Raw genomic sequence first — 15,744 nt, 5'->3', positions numbered from 1 at the left:
GTATCTTACAATGCTCTGCTGCAGACTTCAGCTGCTTTCCCAGCATCTCGTGGCCTCACTGCAGAGGCCTTGTACCAGTAGTCTGTTGGGAGCGTATTTCCGTGTGGGGTGGTTTTTTTGGTTCTTTTGGTTTAAAGTGTAGATTGTATTGTAAAGCTGCCTGGATCTTGGGTTGAGTTGCTTAACTACATAATATACCTCTATTTTCTTAAGGAGAAAGGAGTGCTTTAAGTATTGTCTTGATAAGCCAAAGTGTTCTTGAAACTTTTTCCATGTTTTATGAACTAAAGTGGTGAAATTAATTTAGTTGTTAAAGCTCACAAAGCAAAATTAATCTTTTTCTAGCTCAATTGCTTTACACTGATTTAGCATCACCAGGTCATATTGTGCTCAATTGGTGAACTTGCCCTTGGGTTGTAACAGCCCCATCCAACGCTCCAGGCTTGGGGAGGAGTGGCTGGAGAGCTGCCCGGGTGAACACGAGCCAGCAGTGTGCCCAGGTGGCCAAGAAGGCCAACAGCATCCTGGCCTGTACCAGCAATGGTGTGGCCAGCAGCAGCAGGGCAGGGATCGTGCCCCTGGACTCGGCCCCGGTGAGGCCGCACCTCGAATTCTGTGTTCAGAGTTGGGCCCCTCACTACAAGAAGGACGTTGAGGTGCTGGAGCGTGTCCAGAGAAGGGCGACGGAGCTGGGGAGGGTTCTGGAGCACAAGTCTGATGGGGAGCGGCCGAGGGAACTGGGGGTGTTCAGCCTGGAGAAGAGGAGGCTGAGGGGAGCCCTCATCGCTCTCTGCAACTGCCTGAAAGGGGGTGGTGGTGAGGTGGGGGTTGGCCTCTTCTCCCAAGTAACCAGCGACAGGACGAGAGGAAATGGCCTCAAGTTGCGCCGGGGGAGGTTTAGATTGGGTGTTGGGGGAAATTTCTGTACTGAGAGAGTGGTCAGGCATTGGCACAGGCTGCCCGGGGAGGTGGTGGAGTCACCATCCCTGGATGTGTTCAAAAACATGTGGATGTGGCACCTGGGGACATGGTTTAGTGGCCATGGTGGTGTTGGGTTGACGGTTGGACGCAATCTTAAAGGTCTTTTCCAACCTGAATGATTCTGTGGTTCGCTTGGGGCTCTCTAACATCCAGCCGTCTTGGATTCAGTCCCATCACAGGCAGCCAGTGATCAGACAAAGTGATTAAACCTTCAAACTTCAGCTTCCTGTTTCAGGAGGAGAGGCGGGAGGGTGGGATGGGGGAGAGGGATCTTAGTGGAAATCAGTGTGGCAGGTCTCCTTTTCCTGCTTCTGGACACCAGACCTGCCTGTGCAGCTGGGCTTCTGTTAGTGCCATCAGACTGTGTGTTCTTCTGAAAGCTCTGATGTTTCCAAAAAGCAAAACCAAGCAAGTCTTAGCTTCCATTTAAATTCAAATTCTCTTTAATTCTCATGGTTAGATAGAAGCTTGAGAATCCAAACCAAGCCTTTATGTCATATTGGAATGCCAAAAGGCAAGCAAAACTCTAAGCTGGGTTTTTTTTGTGTGTGTGTGTGATTCTGGGAGATGATGAGCTTGAGTGCTGTGCAGAAGCCATTTTGAGAGAGAATAGTTAAACATACAAATTGAACTAGCTTAAGCTACTTGTTTAAGAGTTACCAGCTAGTTTTGACTGCATGGCAGGCATTCTTTATCAGCGTTTTTGTTCCCACTCATGTTTTTTGTCTAAGCTGTCTGACAAAGTTGCATTCAACCAAGTCTGCACACACAAATGTGTGACAGGATGATAAAACATGCAAAATGACCCTTGTCCACAACCTGTCCACCCTGCCCTGACCTGCCAAGAGCTTTTTTTTCCTTTTTGCCCTCTGGTATCCCATGCCTACTGCAGAGCAGGCTGCAGGTCTGATGGTGAAAACGTGCTCCACTGTGGTTATGCTTCCTTGTGCACTATGCCAAGTCACTGCTGGAGATTAGGGTTTTCATACTGGCACTGTCCATTTGCTTGAGATTATCGGTTTAGCAAATGCTGCCTTAAATTTGTTTATATAAAAACAATCCTTTGATCCACTAGCCAGATGCAAATACTATCTTGTGATTCTGATGAGGATTATGTAGTTACAACATCTTGACATGCTTTTGTTTTTATGCAATTTGGGCTATCGGGGGAGACCTGGCCCTGGGAAGACTGCTGGGTACTTTCACACTAAAACAAGTTTGATTTGCTCCAAAGGAGCTGACCTTCTGAGACTTAAAAATAAAAACTACTAATGCTGGGTGGAGGAGTTTGATTTCACCTGATTTTCTGGAAGCTTGTCTTGCAAAAAAGCTAAAACTGTAAAGGAAGCCATTTTACCTGCTTTTTATCCTTCGCGAGAAGTGCAGAAGGAAAAAATATGGCACTTCTGATTCTTCCGCTCGTTTGCAAACCCGTTGTTGAGCCTAAAAATCTTTAGATTTTGCCCAGTTTTTGTGGCTTTGATGGCAGAGAAGCAGTTAGCAGGGTGCATGCGGAGGAGAGCAGCTACTGTGGTTACTGCTCAGCATGTCGAGAGTGAGGGGAATGCTGCAATGGTTTTAACCTATTCTTTGGCCCTAATTCCTGTGCTGTTGAAGCAAATGTAGGATTTTCAATACATGTCTCTTTTTTTTTTTTCCCAAATGAGTGAATGTAGGGGACTGAAGAAGATGAAGCTTCTCTGAAGGAATGTATTTGTGCTCTATGGAAGGCTAAGCCAGAAACACAGCTGGCATTGAGCTGTCCTTGTTTTCATCCACCATAGTGTTTGGTGGGCTTGACTAATATTTTGGTAGGGTGTTTTTTTGTTTCATTTTAAGTTTGCAGAGCCCTTGGTAAGGCAGGGTAGGGTGTCCTGGCTTTTCTTTTTAGAAGATAGAAGACAAGTTGGCTTGGATTGCCTGCTACCTAGGAGATTGGTCTGTAAATGAAACTTTTCTACAGATGAAGTGTTTATTTTCTGAATAGCTGAAATGCACTGAATTGCCAGAAGCACCATTGAGTGGACTATGTGCGCTGCAAAGCTGATCTCGAGTGCACACAGGCTGCTCCTTTCCAGTGCTACCAGACCAGTCTTACAGATGAACGTTTTTTTGCAACCCGAAGCCAGTGCTCAAAGTATGCACACAGACTTGCAGACCAAATTTGTAGTGTTTAGCCATATTTGTGATCGTGTCGAGTCCTGTTTTAATGCATGAATAATGGTGATGGTATCAAGACCAGACTATGAAACGTTTCGACAGCTGTGTTGTTTGTGCAAGGTGTAATGATCAGGTTCGAATGAAACGGAAAACAATATGTGATCACTTTGTCCAGTTTAAAGCAGAACTTGCACTCAAGTTTTCAATTACAGTTTAAATACTGAAGAAATGGGAGTGAGTTTGTAGGTCATGGTAGTGGGGATTGCTGTTTTTCTTCCTTATCCCCAAAAGGCTTTTTTTTTTTTTGACATGTTTAGCATGAGTGAAGAGTAGGGAAGACTCGCAAAGCCTCTGTTACAGTGGCATCATCCGCTACCTTCATTAAACCAGTGTTATGACACCCTTTTGAGCAGGACTTAAGAAAACTTGTAGCTCTTGCACTTGGCCTAAGCGTCCTTGCTGTTAACTGGAGGGTTCAGCAGGACCTGTGTAGCTCCTCTAACGGAATTCCTCAGCGACCTCATCGTAAGGCCCTGTTACTCCTTTTGGCAGCTGTGAAGCAGTATTGCATAAAGCATCCCATGACCCTGATTTCTTCTTGCCTCAACCGATCAGTAAATTCGGTGACTGGCAGTAGTTCTCCCAGTTACTAGTTAAGATGGTTCTACTGTTACAGTAAATACCAGACCTCGTAAAGACTGACAGCAGGAGGAGCTGGTGTGTTTAACTGCTAAGAAACAGGTTCAGGGATTCCTGTAGTATTTTCAGCTACTTGAAGAGGATGTAGGTGTATGTTTTTCTATAAGCTGTCTAGCAAGTTCATGTTGAATTTTTGTAAAGCACCAGGATGAACCACTGAAGTAATTGGAAAGACTTTCTTTTTGCTTTACTGAGGGTTGGATTAAGCTCTAAAGTGCTGTGTCTAAAGTACGCTGGTAACGTAGCTTTGTTGTTTTAAAACTGCTTGAGCTCAGGGAAGGGACAGCAACTCCAGGTAACTGGATATGTGTTTCTGGGATTTGATTTTATTTTATTTTCTTTAGTACAGGTGTTTTTAAGCCATTGCCCTGAGTGTTTCTTCACAATAAGCAGAACTGGTGGCCTGAGGAGCTGAACCGCTCTTAAGCGTAACAAGCAGAACAAGCTCTAACTAATACTACTCAGTGTTGTTCTTGCAATGACTTGTATTCACTATTTCACAACGGGAAAATAGGATAAATTCTTAGAAATTAAGCAGAGTTTATTTAAGAAGATATTAGAAAAAATTTTTAAAACTTGGTGCAAGGATGATACCTTCAGTTTAGGTAATGGCCTTGTAATAATCATCTGTCATGGTGGTGGTTGCCTACAGAAATACCGTGCTGCTGGCAACCTGCACCAGTATTAATACCAGCACAATCCAGCTGCTTTTGTAAGGACCGTAGTCTGATCTCAAAGCAGTAACTTAAAATTCCTCAAGCAGTTTGCCTAAGCAATTACAGTCATTGACCCTTAGTAGCCCAGTGTGGAGATTATGGGGTTAATACAGAATTTCACTAGCATATTTTGATGATTAGGAAGAACTATTTGAGTACTAGAACAAGAAGTGTGCTTTAAAAAAAAATTATGTTGATTAAATTCCTTAATTATTCCCAAAGATGGTTTCCAAACAGCATTTTCAAAAATACTGCACACTTGGAGATAGCTACCTGTGAGCAGGGTGGCTTTCCTAAGGTGGCCCACTGAGCAGACAGCAAAGCCACGTTTAGAGCTCGGTTCTTTGATTCCAGATTGCCCTAGCTATCACTAGGTCTTGTATTGCTGCTATGTTTTCCAAGTTTGGTGTGTAAATCCTGGTGCCTGTTAAAATTCTTATCTGACAATGTCAGAACAAGATAGACTAAATCTCTTGGTTGTGTCTTACACTATTTTTTGGAATTGGTGTTCTTCCATCCTGAACTGCCCTTCTCTAAATCTCTCCCTGATACCTGCTTTAGCTGTCAAAGCTGAAACTGAGGTCTCAGTCCTTTTTTCTAATATTATTAGGATAGCTTTGTCTGCAAGAAACTTGCCACGACTGAAGTGGACCAATATTTAAAAATTCTGGTGAATTAATTTGTGCTTTTTGGCTCTTGTTCTGTCACTGGACTCCACTGAAAAGAATATGCCTAGGGCGTCTTTACAGCCTCCCTTTGGGTGGTTGTGCATAACCCCCCGAAGTCTTCTCTTCTCCAGGGTGAACAGTCCCAGCTTTCTCTCAGCGTTTACTCATGAGACTCTCCAGTCCCTTAATCATCTTAGTGGCCCTTCACTGACTTCTCTCCAGTAGCTTCATCTCTCTTGTACTGGGGACCCCGGCACTCACCTGCCTCAACCTGCTGACAGTGCTCTGCCTAATGCAGCCCAGGGTGCTGTTGACCTTCTTTGCACGTTGCTGGTTCATGTTCAACTTGGTGGCCATCAGGACCCCAAGAGTTCTTCCTGCAGGACTGCCTTCCAGCAAGTTGACCCTCAGTGTGTACTGGTGCCTGGTATTATTTCTTCCTTGGTACAGGACTTTGCATTTCTCCTTGTTGAACTTCATGAGATTCTTCTCTGCTCATCTCTCCAGCCTGTCCAGGCCCCTCTGGATGGCATCACAAGCCTCTGGTGTATCAGCCACTCCTCCCAGTTTTGTATTGTCTGCAGACTTAACTGAGAGGTGTGCTCTGCTCCATTGTTCAGGTTGTTAACAAAGATGTTAAACAATACTGGACCCAGTGTCAACTGCCGGGGGACACCGCTAGTTACTGGCCTCCAGTTGGACCTGGTGCGAGCAATCACTACCCTCTGTTCAGCCAGTTTTCCATCCACCTCGCTGTGCAGTTATCTCACCTGTACTTTGTCAGTTTGTCTATGATGTTATGGGAGATGGTGTTAAGGTCAACAGCATCAAGTGCTCTTCCCTCACATCCACCAAGGCTGTCGAAGTTTATCAGCTTGGCTAAGCATTATTTGCTTGAAGGAAATGTAGAGTCATAGTGGTCTAGTGCTGGCACTTAAGAAAGCTTAGTTTGAAATGATGGTATGAATAGATAAAGAAGCTTCTAGTTGTTATGCCTTGAGTCTCCTTCATGGGACTAGATTTTCTGTGATGGAAAAGCTCTTCCTTTTGAGTTTTCAGTTGCACTGACTCGGTGCCGTGTGGGTACCTCAATTTATTTCAAAAATAATTCTGGGGAAAATAAACCCCCTTCTCTGTGTTTCATAACGTTACAGTATTGTCCTTACGATGTTGTCTTTAAGTTTTGGATTAAGATTAACTTCATCCAGTGCTAACATTTCCTTTGATTTCTTGCAGATACTTCAGCTTTTGGGACAACAGTTGTAGAAAATGGTGACCATGGAATAGAAGATCACCGCACAGGTACGTGCTTAATGCCTGAAGGCAAAATGTCGACTTCTTTATTTGTTATTGGACCAGTAAAACCTCATTGTGACAAAATGCATCTTCTTTTTGAGTCGTATTTCTCCATGGAGGTTTTTTGTGTTTGTTTTTTTAAATCATCTTATCAAAGAATTTTAAATAAAATAGAACTTTATTCTCTTTTGGGTTTGAAATGGCTTATTTGCATAAAGCCTTGTTCTGAAGATGTCATATACTTTATCCGTGGTCAGTGTTGGGAAGGCAGCATCTAGAGCACTGACACCTAAATGACTTTCCAGTAACTTGTTAATACTCATAGCTGAACTCTACCCTAACTGGTGAGAATGACTTCTCCTGTTCCCCATGAGACCGACAGCGATGTTTCTTCTCTAAGTACACCATCCTTCGATGCAGTTTTTTCATTCAGTAATGCTTAGCTGCTACTGAAATTACACTGCTTTGTTTATTCCGCAGCTTCTCCTTCCACCCCAAAGTAGTCTTCTGTAAATATCTCCTAATACTTTCTCTAGCAATGTCAAAGATGAAATTGAGGTCTTCTGAACCTTTTTTCATACAGCGTTAGGATAGCTTTGTCTGCAGGAAACTTGTCAGTACTGAAGTGGACCAATATTTCAAACCTGTGAGGAATCTGGAAAATAATTGATCTTTCCACGTAGCCTAACGTATGCTGAAGTTAGCCTTCTTTTAGCAGTTACATTTCGTGATAAACACCAGTTTCCTTTTATGAGACTTTCTTACTGTGATTTGGGTTTCCTACCAAATTCCAGCTGAACTGTTTAGGATGAGCAGTACCAAGCTCTGCGACTGTGTGCATGAGCCAGTGGATTGTTTCGTTTGCTGGTGAGGAGGGTGCCGACTTTGACGGCCGTACTGTAGCACCTCTATTTCTTGAGGATAAAATATTCAAAAGTTGATTTGTCATCCTGGCATCGGTAAGAGCTATTTATTTGGTCCCCCTCTTCATGATATCCAGCTCAGCTTTAGCAGTACAGGTCATCACTAAGAATGTTTGGATGTTCCCAGCACTGGCATCCGTGCTAGGCTGTAGGTGTGGCCCCAAGAAAAAAAAAATCTGGGAGATAATGATGAATGTATGGGAGAGGGAGACAGATTAATTAAAACACTTTTTTTTATAATTCTATTTAGTGTGAGCAAGTGTTCATGTTCTTATTGAGTATGGGAATATAAAAATTGATCTTTGTACTTAATTTGCCATTGTAAATCTGGTCAAAAGGAAGCTGTGCATCTTCTGTAATTTTAGAATAGACTTGACATCAAAAACACTTCTGAACCTTCCTAAGGATACTTCCTCTCTTTTTTTTTTTAAATACATATAACTAAAAGGAGATAGAATTATGATACTCCAGGTATGACAAATGCATTGGGATTTTTAACTGAATTTCTGAATTGTGTTTAAAAATTTTTTTGTTATTTACTTAATACTAGCTTTCTGGACGTTTAACTCTTCACAAGCTAAATGCTAACAACTTTGATCAAAGATACTTTTACGTGTCAACCTTTTTAATTTATTAATATGATCCATCTTTGTGGGGTAGAGTTGGATATCTTTTCTCTTGTTAAAGGCTGTCTAAAAGTGACATCAAAGTAGTAGAAACAGCATGTCGAAGGATGAAGAGTCACAGGCATCACGTTAATTAGGCTTGTCAGAATAACAGAAGATTCATACAACAGAACTATTTTCATGGACTCTTTCCCTTTACCCCTTTTTCTGTGGAACACTTGAAATATCCATGCTCATACATTTGAGAGTAAGGGAGAAATGCTAATTTTTGACAGATAATGGAGGTTTTTTTCAGAGTTGAAGAGCAGTTGATGCTCTGCAGAAATACAGGCAAGTTGTTCCAGCCCAGGTGACGGACTTCAGCAGTCCCTTCTTCTACATTTAATAGGTGGTGCTGTCTAAAGCCTTTTCACAGAATCACAGAATCACAGAATCACTAGGTTGGAAAGGACCTTTAAGATCATCAAGTCCAACCATTAATCCAGAACCACCATGTCCCCTAAACCATGTCCTGAAGCGCCACATCCACACGTTTTTTGAACACTTCCAGGGATGGCGACTCCACCACCTCCCTGGGCAGCCTGTTCCAATGCCTGACCACCCTCTCAGTGAAGAAATTTTTCCTAATATCCAATCTAAACCGCCCCTGGCGCAACTTGAGGCCATTTCCTCTTGTCCTATCACTAGTTACTTGGGAGAAGAGACCAACACCCTCGCCGCCACAACCCCCTTTCAGGTAGTTGTAGAGAGCGATAAGGTCTCCCCTCAGCCTCCTCTTCTCCAGACTAAACAACCCCAGTTCCCTCAGCCGCTCCCCATAAGACTTGTGCTCCAGACCCCTCACCAGCTTCGTTGCCCTTCTCTGGACATGCTCCAGCACCTCAACGTCCTTCTTGTAGTGAGGGGCCCAAAACTGAACACAGTATTCAAGGTGCGGCCTCACCAGGGCCGAGTACAGGGGCACAATCACCTCCCTACTCCTGCTGGCCACACTATTCCTGATACAGGCCAGGACGCTGTTGGCCTTCTTGGCCACCTGGGCACACTGCCGGCTCATATTCAGCCGGCTGTCAACCAGCACCCCCAGGTCCCTTTCCGCCGGGCTGCTCTCCAGCCACTCCTCCCCAAGCCTGTAGCATTGCATGGGGTTGTTGTGGCCAAAGTGCAGGACCCTGCACTTGGCCTTATTAAACCTCATACAGTTGGCCTCTACCCATCGATCCAGCCTGTCCAGATCCCTCTGCAGAGCCCTCCTACCCTCCAGCAGATCAACACTCCCACTCAGCTTGGTGTCATCTGCAAACTTACTGAGGGAGCACTCAATTCCCTCATCCAGATCATCGATAAAGATATTGAACAAGACTGGTCCCAGAACCGAGCCCTGGGGAACACCGCTTGTGACCGGCCGCCAGCCGGATTTAACGCCATTCATCACAACTCTCTGGGCTCGGCCAACCAGCCAGTTCCTCACCCAGCGAAGAGTAAACCCGTCTAAGCCACGAGCCGCCAGTTTCTGCAGGAGAATGCTGTGGGAGACGCTGTCAAAGGCTTTACTAAAGTCCAGGTAGACAACGTCCACTGCCTTTCCCTCATCCACTAGGTGGGTCACCTGGTCATAGAAGGAGATCAGGTTGGTCAAGCAGGACCTGCCTTTCATGAACCCATGCTGGCTGGGCCTGATCCTTTGGCTGTTCTGCAGATGCCCTGTGAGCACTCTCAAAACCAACCGCTCCATAATCTTCCCTGGAACAGAGGTCAGGCTGACAGGCCTGTAGTTCCCAGGATCCTCCTTCCGGCCTTTCTTGTAGACGGGCGTCACATTGGCAAGCCTCCAGTCTTCTGGGACCTCCCCTGTTAACCAGGACTGCTGATAAACAATGGAGAGTGGCTTGGCAAGCTCCTCTGCCAGCTCTCTCAGTACTCTCGGGTGGATCCCATCAGGCCCCATAGACTTGTGGGTGTCCAGGTGGCTTAGCATGTCCTTGACTGCTTCCTCCTGGATTATGAGGAGTACATTGTGCTCTCCATCCCCGTCTTCCAGCTCAGGGGGCTGAATATCCTGTGGATACCTGGAGTGGGTATTAAAGACTGAGGCGAAGAAGGCATTAAGTACCTCAGCCTTGTCCTCGTCCTTGGAGACAATGTTCCCTGCCATATCCAGTAGGGGATGGAGATTCTCCTTGCCTCTCTTTTTGTTGTTAATATATTTGTAAAAACATTTTTTATTATCCTTTACGACTGTGGCCAGACTGAGCTCTAGCTGGGCTTTTGCCTTTCTAATTTTGTCCCTGCTTGACCTAACGAGATCCTTGTACTCTTCATGAGTTGCCTTCCCCTTCTTCCAGAGGTGATAAACTCTCCTCTTTTCCCTGAGTCCCAGCAAAATCTCCCTGTTCAGCCAGGCCGGTCGCCTTCCCCGCCAGCTCTTCTTACGGCACATGGGGACCGCCTGCTCCTGCGCCTTTAAGATTTCCTTCTTGAAGACTGTCCAGCCTTCCTGGACCCCTTTGTCCTTCAGGACTGTCTCCCAAGGGACTCTCTCAACCAGTGACTTGAACAGGCCAAAGTCTGCCCTCCGGAAGTCCATGATAGCAGTTTTGCTGACCTCTCTCCTTACTTCACTCACAACTGAGAATTCTATCATGTCATGGTCGCTAAGCCCAAGACGGCCTCCGACCACCACATCTCTCACCAGTCCTTCTCTGTTTGTAAACAGCAGGTCCAGTAAGGCACCTCCCCTGGTGGGCTCACTCACGAGCTGTGTCAGGTAGTTATCCTCCACACACTCCAGGAACCTCCTAGACTGTTTCCTCTCTACCGTGTTATACTTCCAGCAGATGTCCGGTAGGTTGAAGTCCCCCACAAGAACAAGGGCCAGCGAATGCGAGACCTCCGCCAGTCGCTTATAGAATGTCTCATCCGTCTCTTCATCCTGGTTGGGTGGCCTGTAACAGACTCCCAGCAGGATGTCTGCCTCATTGGCCTTCCCCCTCATCCTTACCCACAAGCACTCTACTTGGTCTTCACAATCTTCGATTTCTATGCAATCAAAACACTCCCTAACATACAGAGCCACCCCACCGCCTCTCCTTCCCATTCTATCCCTTCGGAAGAGCTTATAGCCATCCATTGCAGCACTCCAGTCATGAGAAGCATCCCACCATGTTTCTGTGATGGCAACTACGTCATAGCTGTCGTGCTGCACAATGGTTTCCAGCTCCTCCTGTTTGGTGCCCATGTTGCGTGCATTGGTGTAGATGCACCTGAGCCGGGCTATAGATTTCAACTCTGGCACGTTGAACCTACCCCTAGGTTCAACTCTAGTGAGCCCCGTTTTATCCCCTCCCCCCTCCAATTCTAGTTTAAAGCCCTCTCAATGAGGCCTGCCAGCTCATGAGCAAGAATCCTTTTGCCCCTCGGCGTCAGTTGCACTCCATCATTTGCGATGAGACCTGGTGTCGTGTAAACCGCCCCAGTTTTTTTGTCCCTGGCCCTAAGCCACCTTCAGTTTTTGGCTCGCGTATTTGTTTTCAGCTGGATCTATTCCCTAATCTGTCTCTCTTTTTAAAGCTGAAACGATTCTTCTGGATGTGCAATGCGGGCCCAGTGCAGAGGTGGGAAACAGAGTAGCTGGGAGAGGACTAAGGAAGGTGATGCTCAAGGAATCCAGCTCTTTGCTACAAAAAGCAGTGTTAAGAGCTACAGAGAGAGCTTTTAAAAGCAGAGCTGTGTTTGAGTTGGATTCTGAAACAGACTTCAGGGAAAGTATTGGGGAAAGGTGCAGTTAAGCTATTTGAAAATAGAAACGTCTGCTTATTGCTCTGGTCTAGATCACAGGAAGCTTTGCTACACGGTTTTTTTACCTATTAAGTAAAACGGAGTCATGACTTGCTAATGTTTTATTGCATGCGACATTATCTACAGACATCTGGTGTACGTGTATGCAGAGGTTAGAATTAGTCAGGACTGAAATCTTAGTGCTGGCTTGGCAGCCTGTGCTGCCTCCTGACCGGATGCCCGACTCCAAAACACCGTTAATGTAGTAGTTGGCATAAATCCAAGACTAATGTAACTCGGGGGCAAAACCCTATATTAACTGTGAATTATTTTTATTATAGCAGTGCTGTATTTAAACCGTTGATGCAGGGATGTATATAGTTCAGTATTTCAGAATGTAAAGGAAAAATGGGAACGCTGACTTTACGTCGGCTGTTTGCTTGAGGGTGCAAACCTGCGGCCGTGAGGCTGAGAACCCTCTGCACCCCTTTGCTTTTTCTGAAGGGGAGAGACTGGCAGCTTCTCTGAAGGGTTCAGTTCTTGGCAGCGCTGAGCCGTATGTGGCAATTACTTATTTGGTTTGTGGGTTTTTGATGTGGTTTTGGGGGGTGGGGGTGGGTTTTTTTTTTTTTTTGGAGAATTTGAGCACTGCGGCGCGGGAGCTCTGGCTTGGGTTCTCAGCACACAGACCGAAACTGCCTGTTAATTCTGTTCTTCCTTATAAGGGTAAAGCGAAGAGCGGTCGGCGCAGCGTTCGGAGGGAAGCTGTGCGCGTCGGGCGCTCGAGTGAATCAACGGGCTGAATCAAGGGTGCGGGGAAATGGTTAATAGCTATAACCACTGGCGGCACGCGGGTGTTGAGTGGGGAAGTACCCGCTAACTCACCATGCAAAGGTTCGGGGGTGCTTAGTAAGAGTCTAACAGCAGGTTTAAAACAAATAAATATATGTGTAACTTTCAACCAGTGCAACATTTGCAACTCCGTATTGCAGGATATTTGCCTACAGTTCAAAGGAATTATATATTTTAAAAAAGACAAATTTCTTCAAAGAAATCCATCAAGGATGATCATAAGGTTTAATCTGGATACCTCTTGTTCCAGGCTCCTGCTCATTATCTTGCTGGAAGATGAGAAGTGACCTAGGGAAGTATTGCTATTTGGTGTTCATACTCTCCCTAGCTGGACTTTCTCTCCAACCAGCCTGCTTGTTCTGTCATCTGAGATGGGGTCACAGAAATACTTTGTCGCTGTTTTCAGTGCAAATTGTGCTTTTAAGCAGCATCCTGAGCTGCTGCTCTCTTGATAGCAATTTGTCACTAATCTTGATTTGTCACACAGCTAATTTTTGCATGTGGCACAATGTCATGCCATAGCGTGACTAGCGATGTATTTTCAGACACTTTAAAAGCAAAATTCCGTGTGTGTCTAATCTGGCTTTTGGCAAATCTCCTGGCTGCACTAAATGAAATATTGCGTGTTGTGCAGTTGCTACCTGAATGTTCATGTTTACTAATGACTTGCGCTTTTTTGCCCCTTTCCCCATCCCGTTTCCCCATCCCGTTTCCCTCTCCTACTCTTTTCCTCTCTTCTATTTTCTCCTCCTAGAAGCCTAGACTGTCTCCTAACACTGGGGCTGCCACTGATACAAGACCAGTGTACTTTTCTACCTGCCATTACACTTCTAAAATCTTCAGCATTTTACAGAGCTCTTGCTTTACGTCCTTGGACTTTACGTGTAGAAGAAACCAAAGGGTAGCTGTGCTGTCGGCCGATCAGCCCTTCTCCTCCTCCCTCTCTGCTCTGCAGTGCTTGTTGAAACCTTCCTTTCGTTGTGTAAGCACAAACGTGCGGGATGATTTTTAACTGCACTATTTCAGCACTCCCACTGTTTTTAAATCACAGCTCCATTTTTAGTTCAACCACTTTTAAATTTAATTTATATCCTTTTTCATGGATGCTTAATAACAGAAAGTTTGATATGAAATTTAAAGTTGTGCTTTCATAGCGGATGGGTCCACCATGACTGCAGCTCCTTTCCCTTCTCCCTGTACTCACCACAGCCTTTTAGAATAACACTGAGTTTTACCTGCCTTTATCCTTGCTGCTTTGAAACCTTCTCATATGAGGTTTTTATCTTTAATAATGTTGTCTTCTTCAAAACAGGTGTTTTCAGATCATAGCACTTACTACACAGACTTGAGAAACAGGAAAACCCATGTTTGCTGAGGTACAAGCAGGTTGTCTCTGGTTTGTGAGGGCTGGATTATGGGGTTCAAGCACTTGCCATCAACTGCGTGTATAAAGGAAAACAGCCAACCCCAAATTCCTGCCTCAGTAAGGTGCTTTGCTATTGTACTGCTTCCTGCAAGCCTTGGAAGTAAGAAAGAAAATTGCCTTTCTGTAATTTCATACCTCTACCTTGTTTTGGCAACGACAGCCTTGGCTGAAATTTCACTTGCCATGGAAAATAATCTGTCCCTTCCAAAACAGAGAGAAACAAAAGATCTAGGACTATCAAATCTATACTGAAATAATTATGACAGTTTCCAGGAACACCAAAATAGCTTGTTTTAACCTGAAACAGAGCTACAAGAAGTCACCAAGTCCGTTGCAATCCCTGCTGTCTCCATAAAGCCACACAGCTTTCCAAACACAAAAGTATTGGTTACTACCATTCAACAGAGCAAGCGGAATGCAAAAGAAGGAAATAATTTAGAGGGACTACTTAGTATTTTACATGAGACAAGCTCAGCCTGGGTTTTTTGTAGATGAGAGAATGTTTTGTTTGAGGATAATTGTGTAGCTAAAGGTACTTTGCCTACAACACCTGGTCAAAGTATGGGCTTTATTTGAACCCAAATTCAGTCTGAGGTAGGACACGATTCTCCAAATAGCCAAAAGCTAGCATACTTGCCTAAAAATGATAGTTTCTTGTTGTGAAGAGAGTAGCTTGCACCTGAATATTCCTAGTACCTTGCCTAGTACTCATGACTATGTTATGATGCTGGTCTGCTAATGATTTACTGGAAGAGTGTTGCACTGTGCATGAATACTACTGTTAATGCAACTGCAAAGTTTTCTTTGAAGATATCCCTGAAATAGTGACCCATCTAGTCTTGATACTTTTTTCTTGTTATCTGAGACCTCACATACTCCCCACCCAGGGTGACAGAGTCCAGAGTTGCTGCAGTGAATTGTACGTAATCAGCCTGTTTAGTGATGTGCATCGGAACTTGAGGCTTTTGTTCTCCGATTTGGTGGAAATTTATTGTTCTGCTCACCATTCAAAGCCTCATTAGTAGCTGACATCCTTGTGGTGCCAATTTCTCAACAAGTAACACCATTGGCTTCTCCTCTGAGGTAGATAGCTGTCATTTCTGAGAGAACCCTGTTGCCTACGGGCACTCAACGGCCAAAGCTGGGCTATTCCCTTGCTGGTCCGATGTGCCAACCTGGCAGAGCCACCACGCGGTTGCTTAAGACCAGCAGCCTTTGAGACCAGACCGTGACCGAAGTACAAAAATAAGCGTTTCCCCGTGGACTAGAACAAGAATGGTAATTGGGATTTAGGATGCACGGTCAAGTATGGCTGTGACAGATTGCCCTCTGTCTTTCGGGTTTTACTGGAAATAATGCCACGTGGTAGCACGTAGCCAACAGCCTCCACCTTTGACAAGCCACCAAAGGCTCACCAGCTTTTGGGGGTGGTGGAAGGTCCCGCTCACACGGGTCTGCGGGCCACCCAGGACCAGTCCTCCAGCTGGACTTCACACACCAGGTCTGCTGCTCAGTTGCACCGAAAGGTGAGATGTGGCGTCTGATGCAAGGAGAGGTGTCTGGTCCTCCTTGTTGTCACAAAGTGCTTTTTTGGTGCCTGTTTCCATAAAAGGAGATTGT

The 15,744-nt window shown here is 45.1% G+C and overlaps 1 protein-coding gene across 1 annotated transcript in view; it reads left to right on the top strand.

Annotated features, from left to right (window-relative positions):
* Positions 1-15,744, top strand: part of MAP4 (microtubule associated protein 4) — a gene marked incomplete at its 3' end in the record, with an annotated part of 113,465 nt that overhangs the window by 4,928 nt on the left and 92,793 nt on the right. The window contains exon 2 of the mRNA XM_081996535.1: positions 6,461-6,526. Within this exon, the coding sequence (XP_081852661.1) occupies positions 6,461-6,526 (66 nt within the window). The remainder of the gene's footprint in view (positions 1-6,460; positions 6,527-15,744) is intronic.

The sequence above is a fragment of the Phaethon aethereus genome (assembly GCF_964289735.1).
Source record: "Phaethon aethereus genome assembly, chromosome: 2".
NCBI lineage: Eukaryota > Metazoa > Chordata > Aves > Phaethontiformes > Phaethontidae > Phaethon > Phaethon aethereus.
This window is presented reverse-complemented; position numbering and strand designations above follow the sequence as displayed.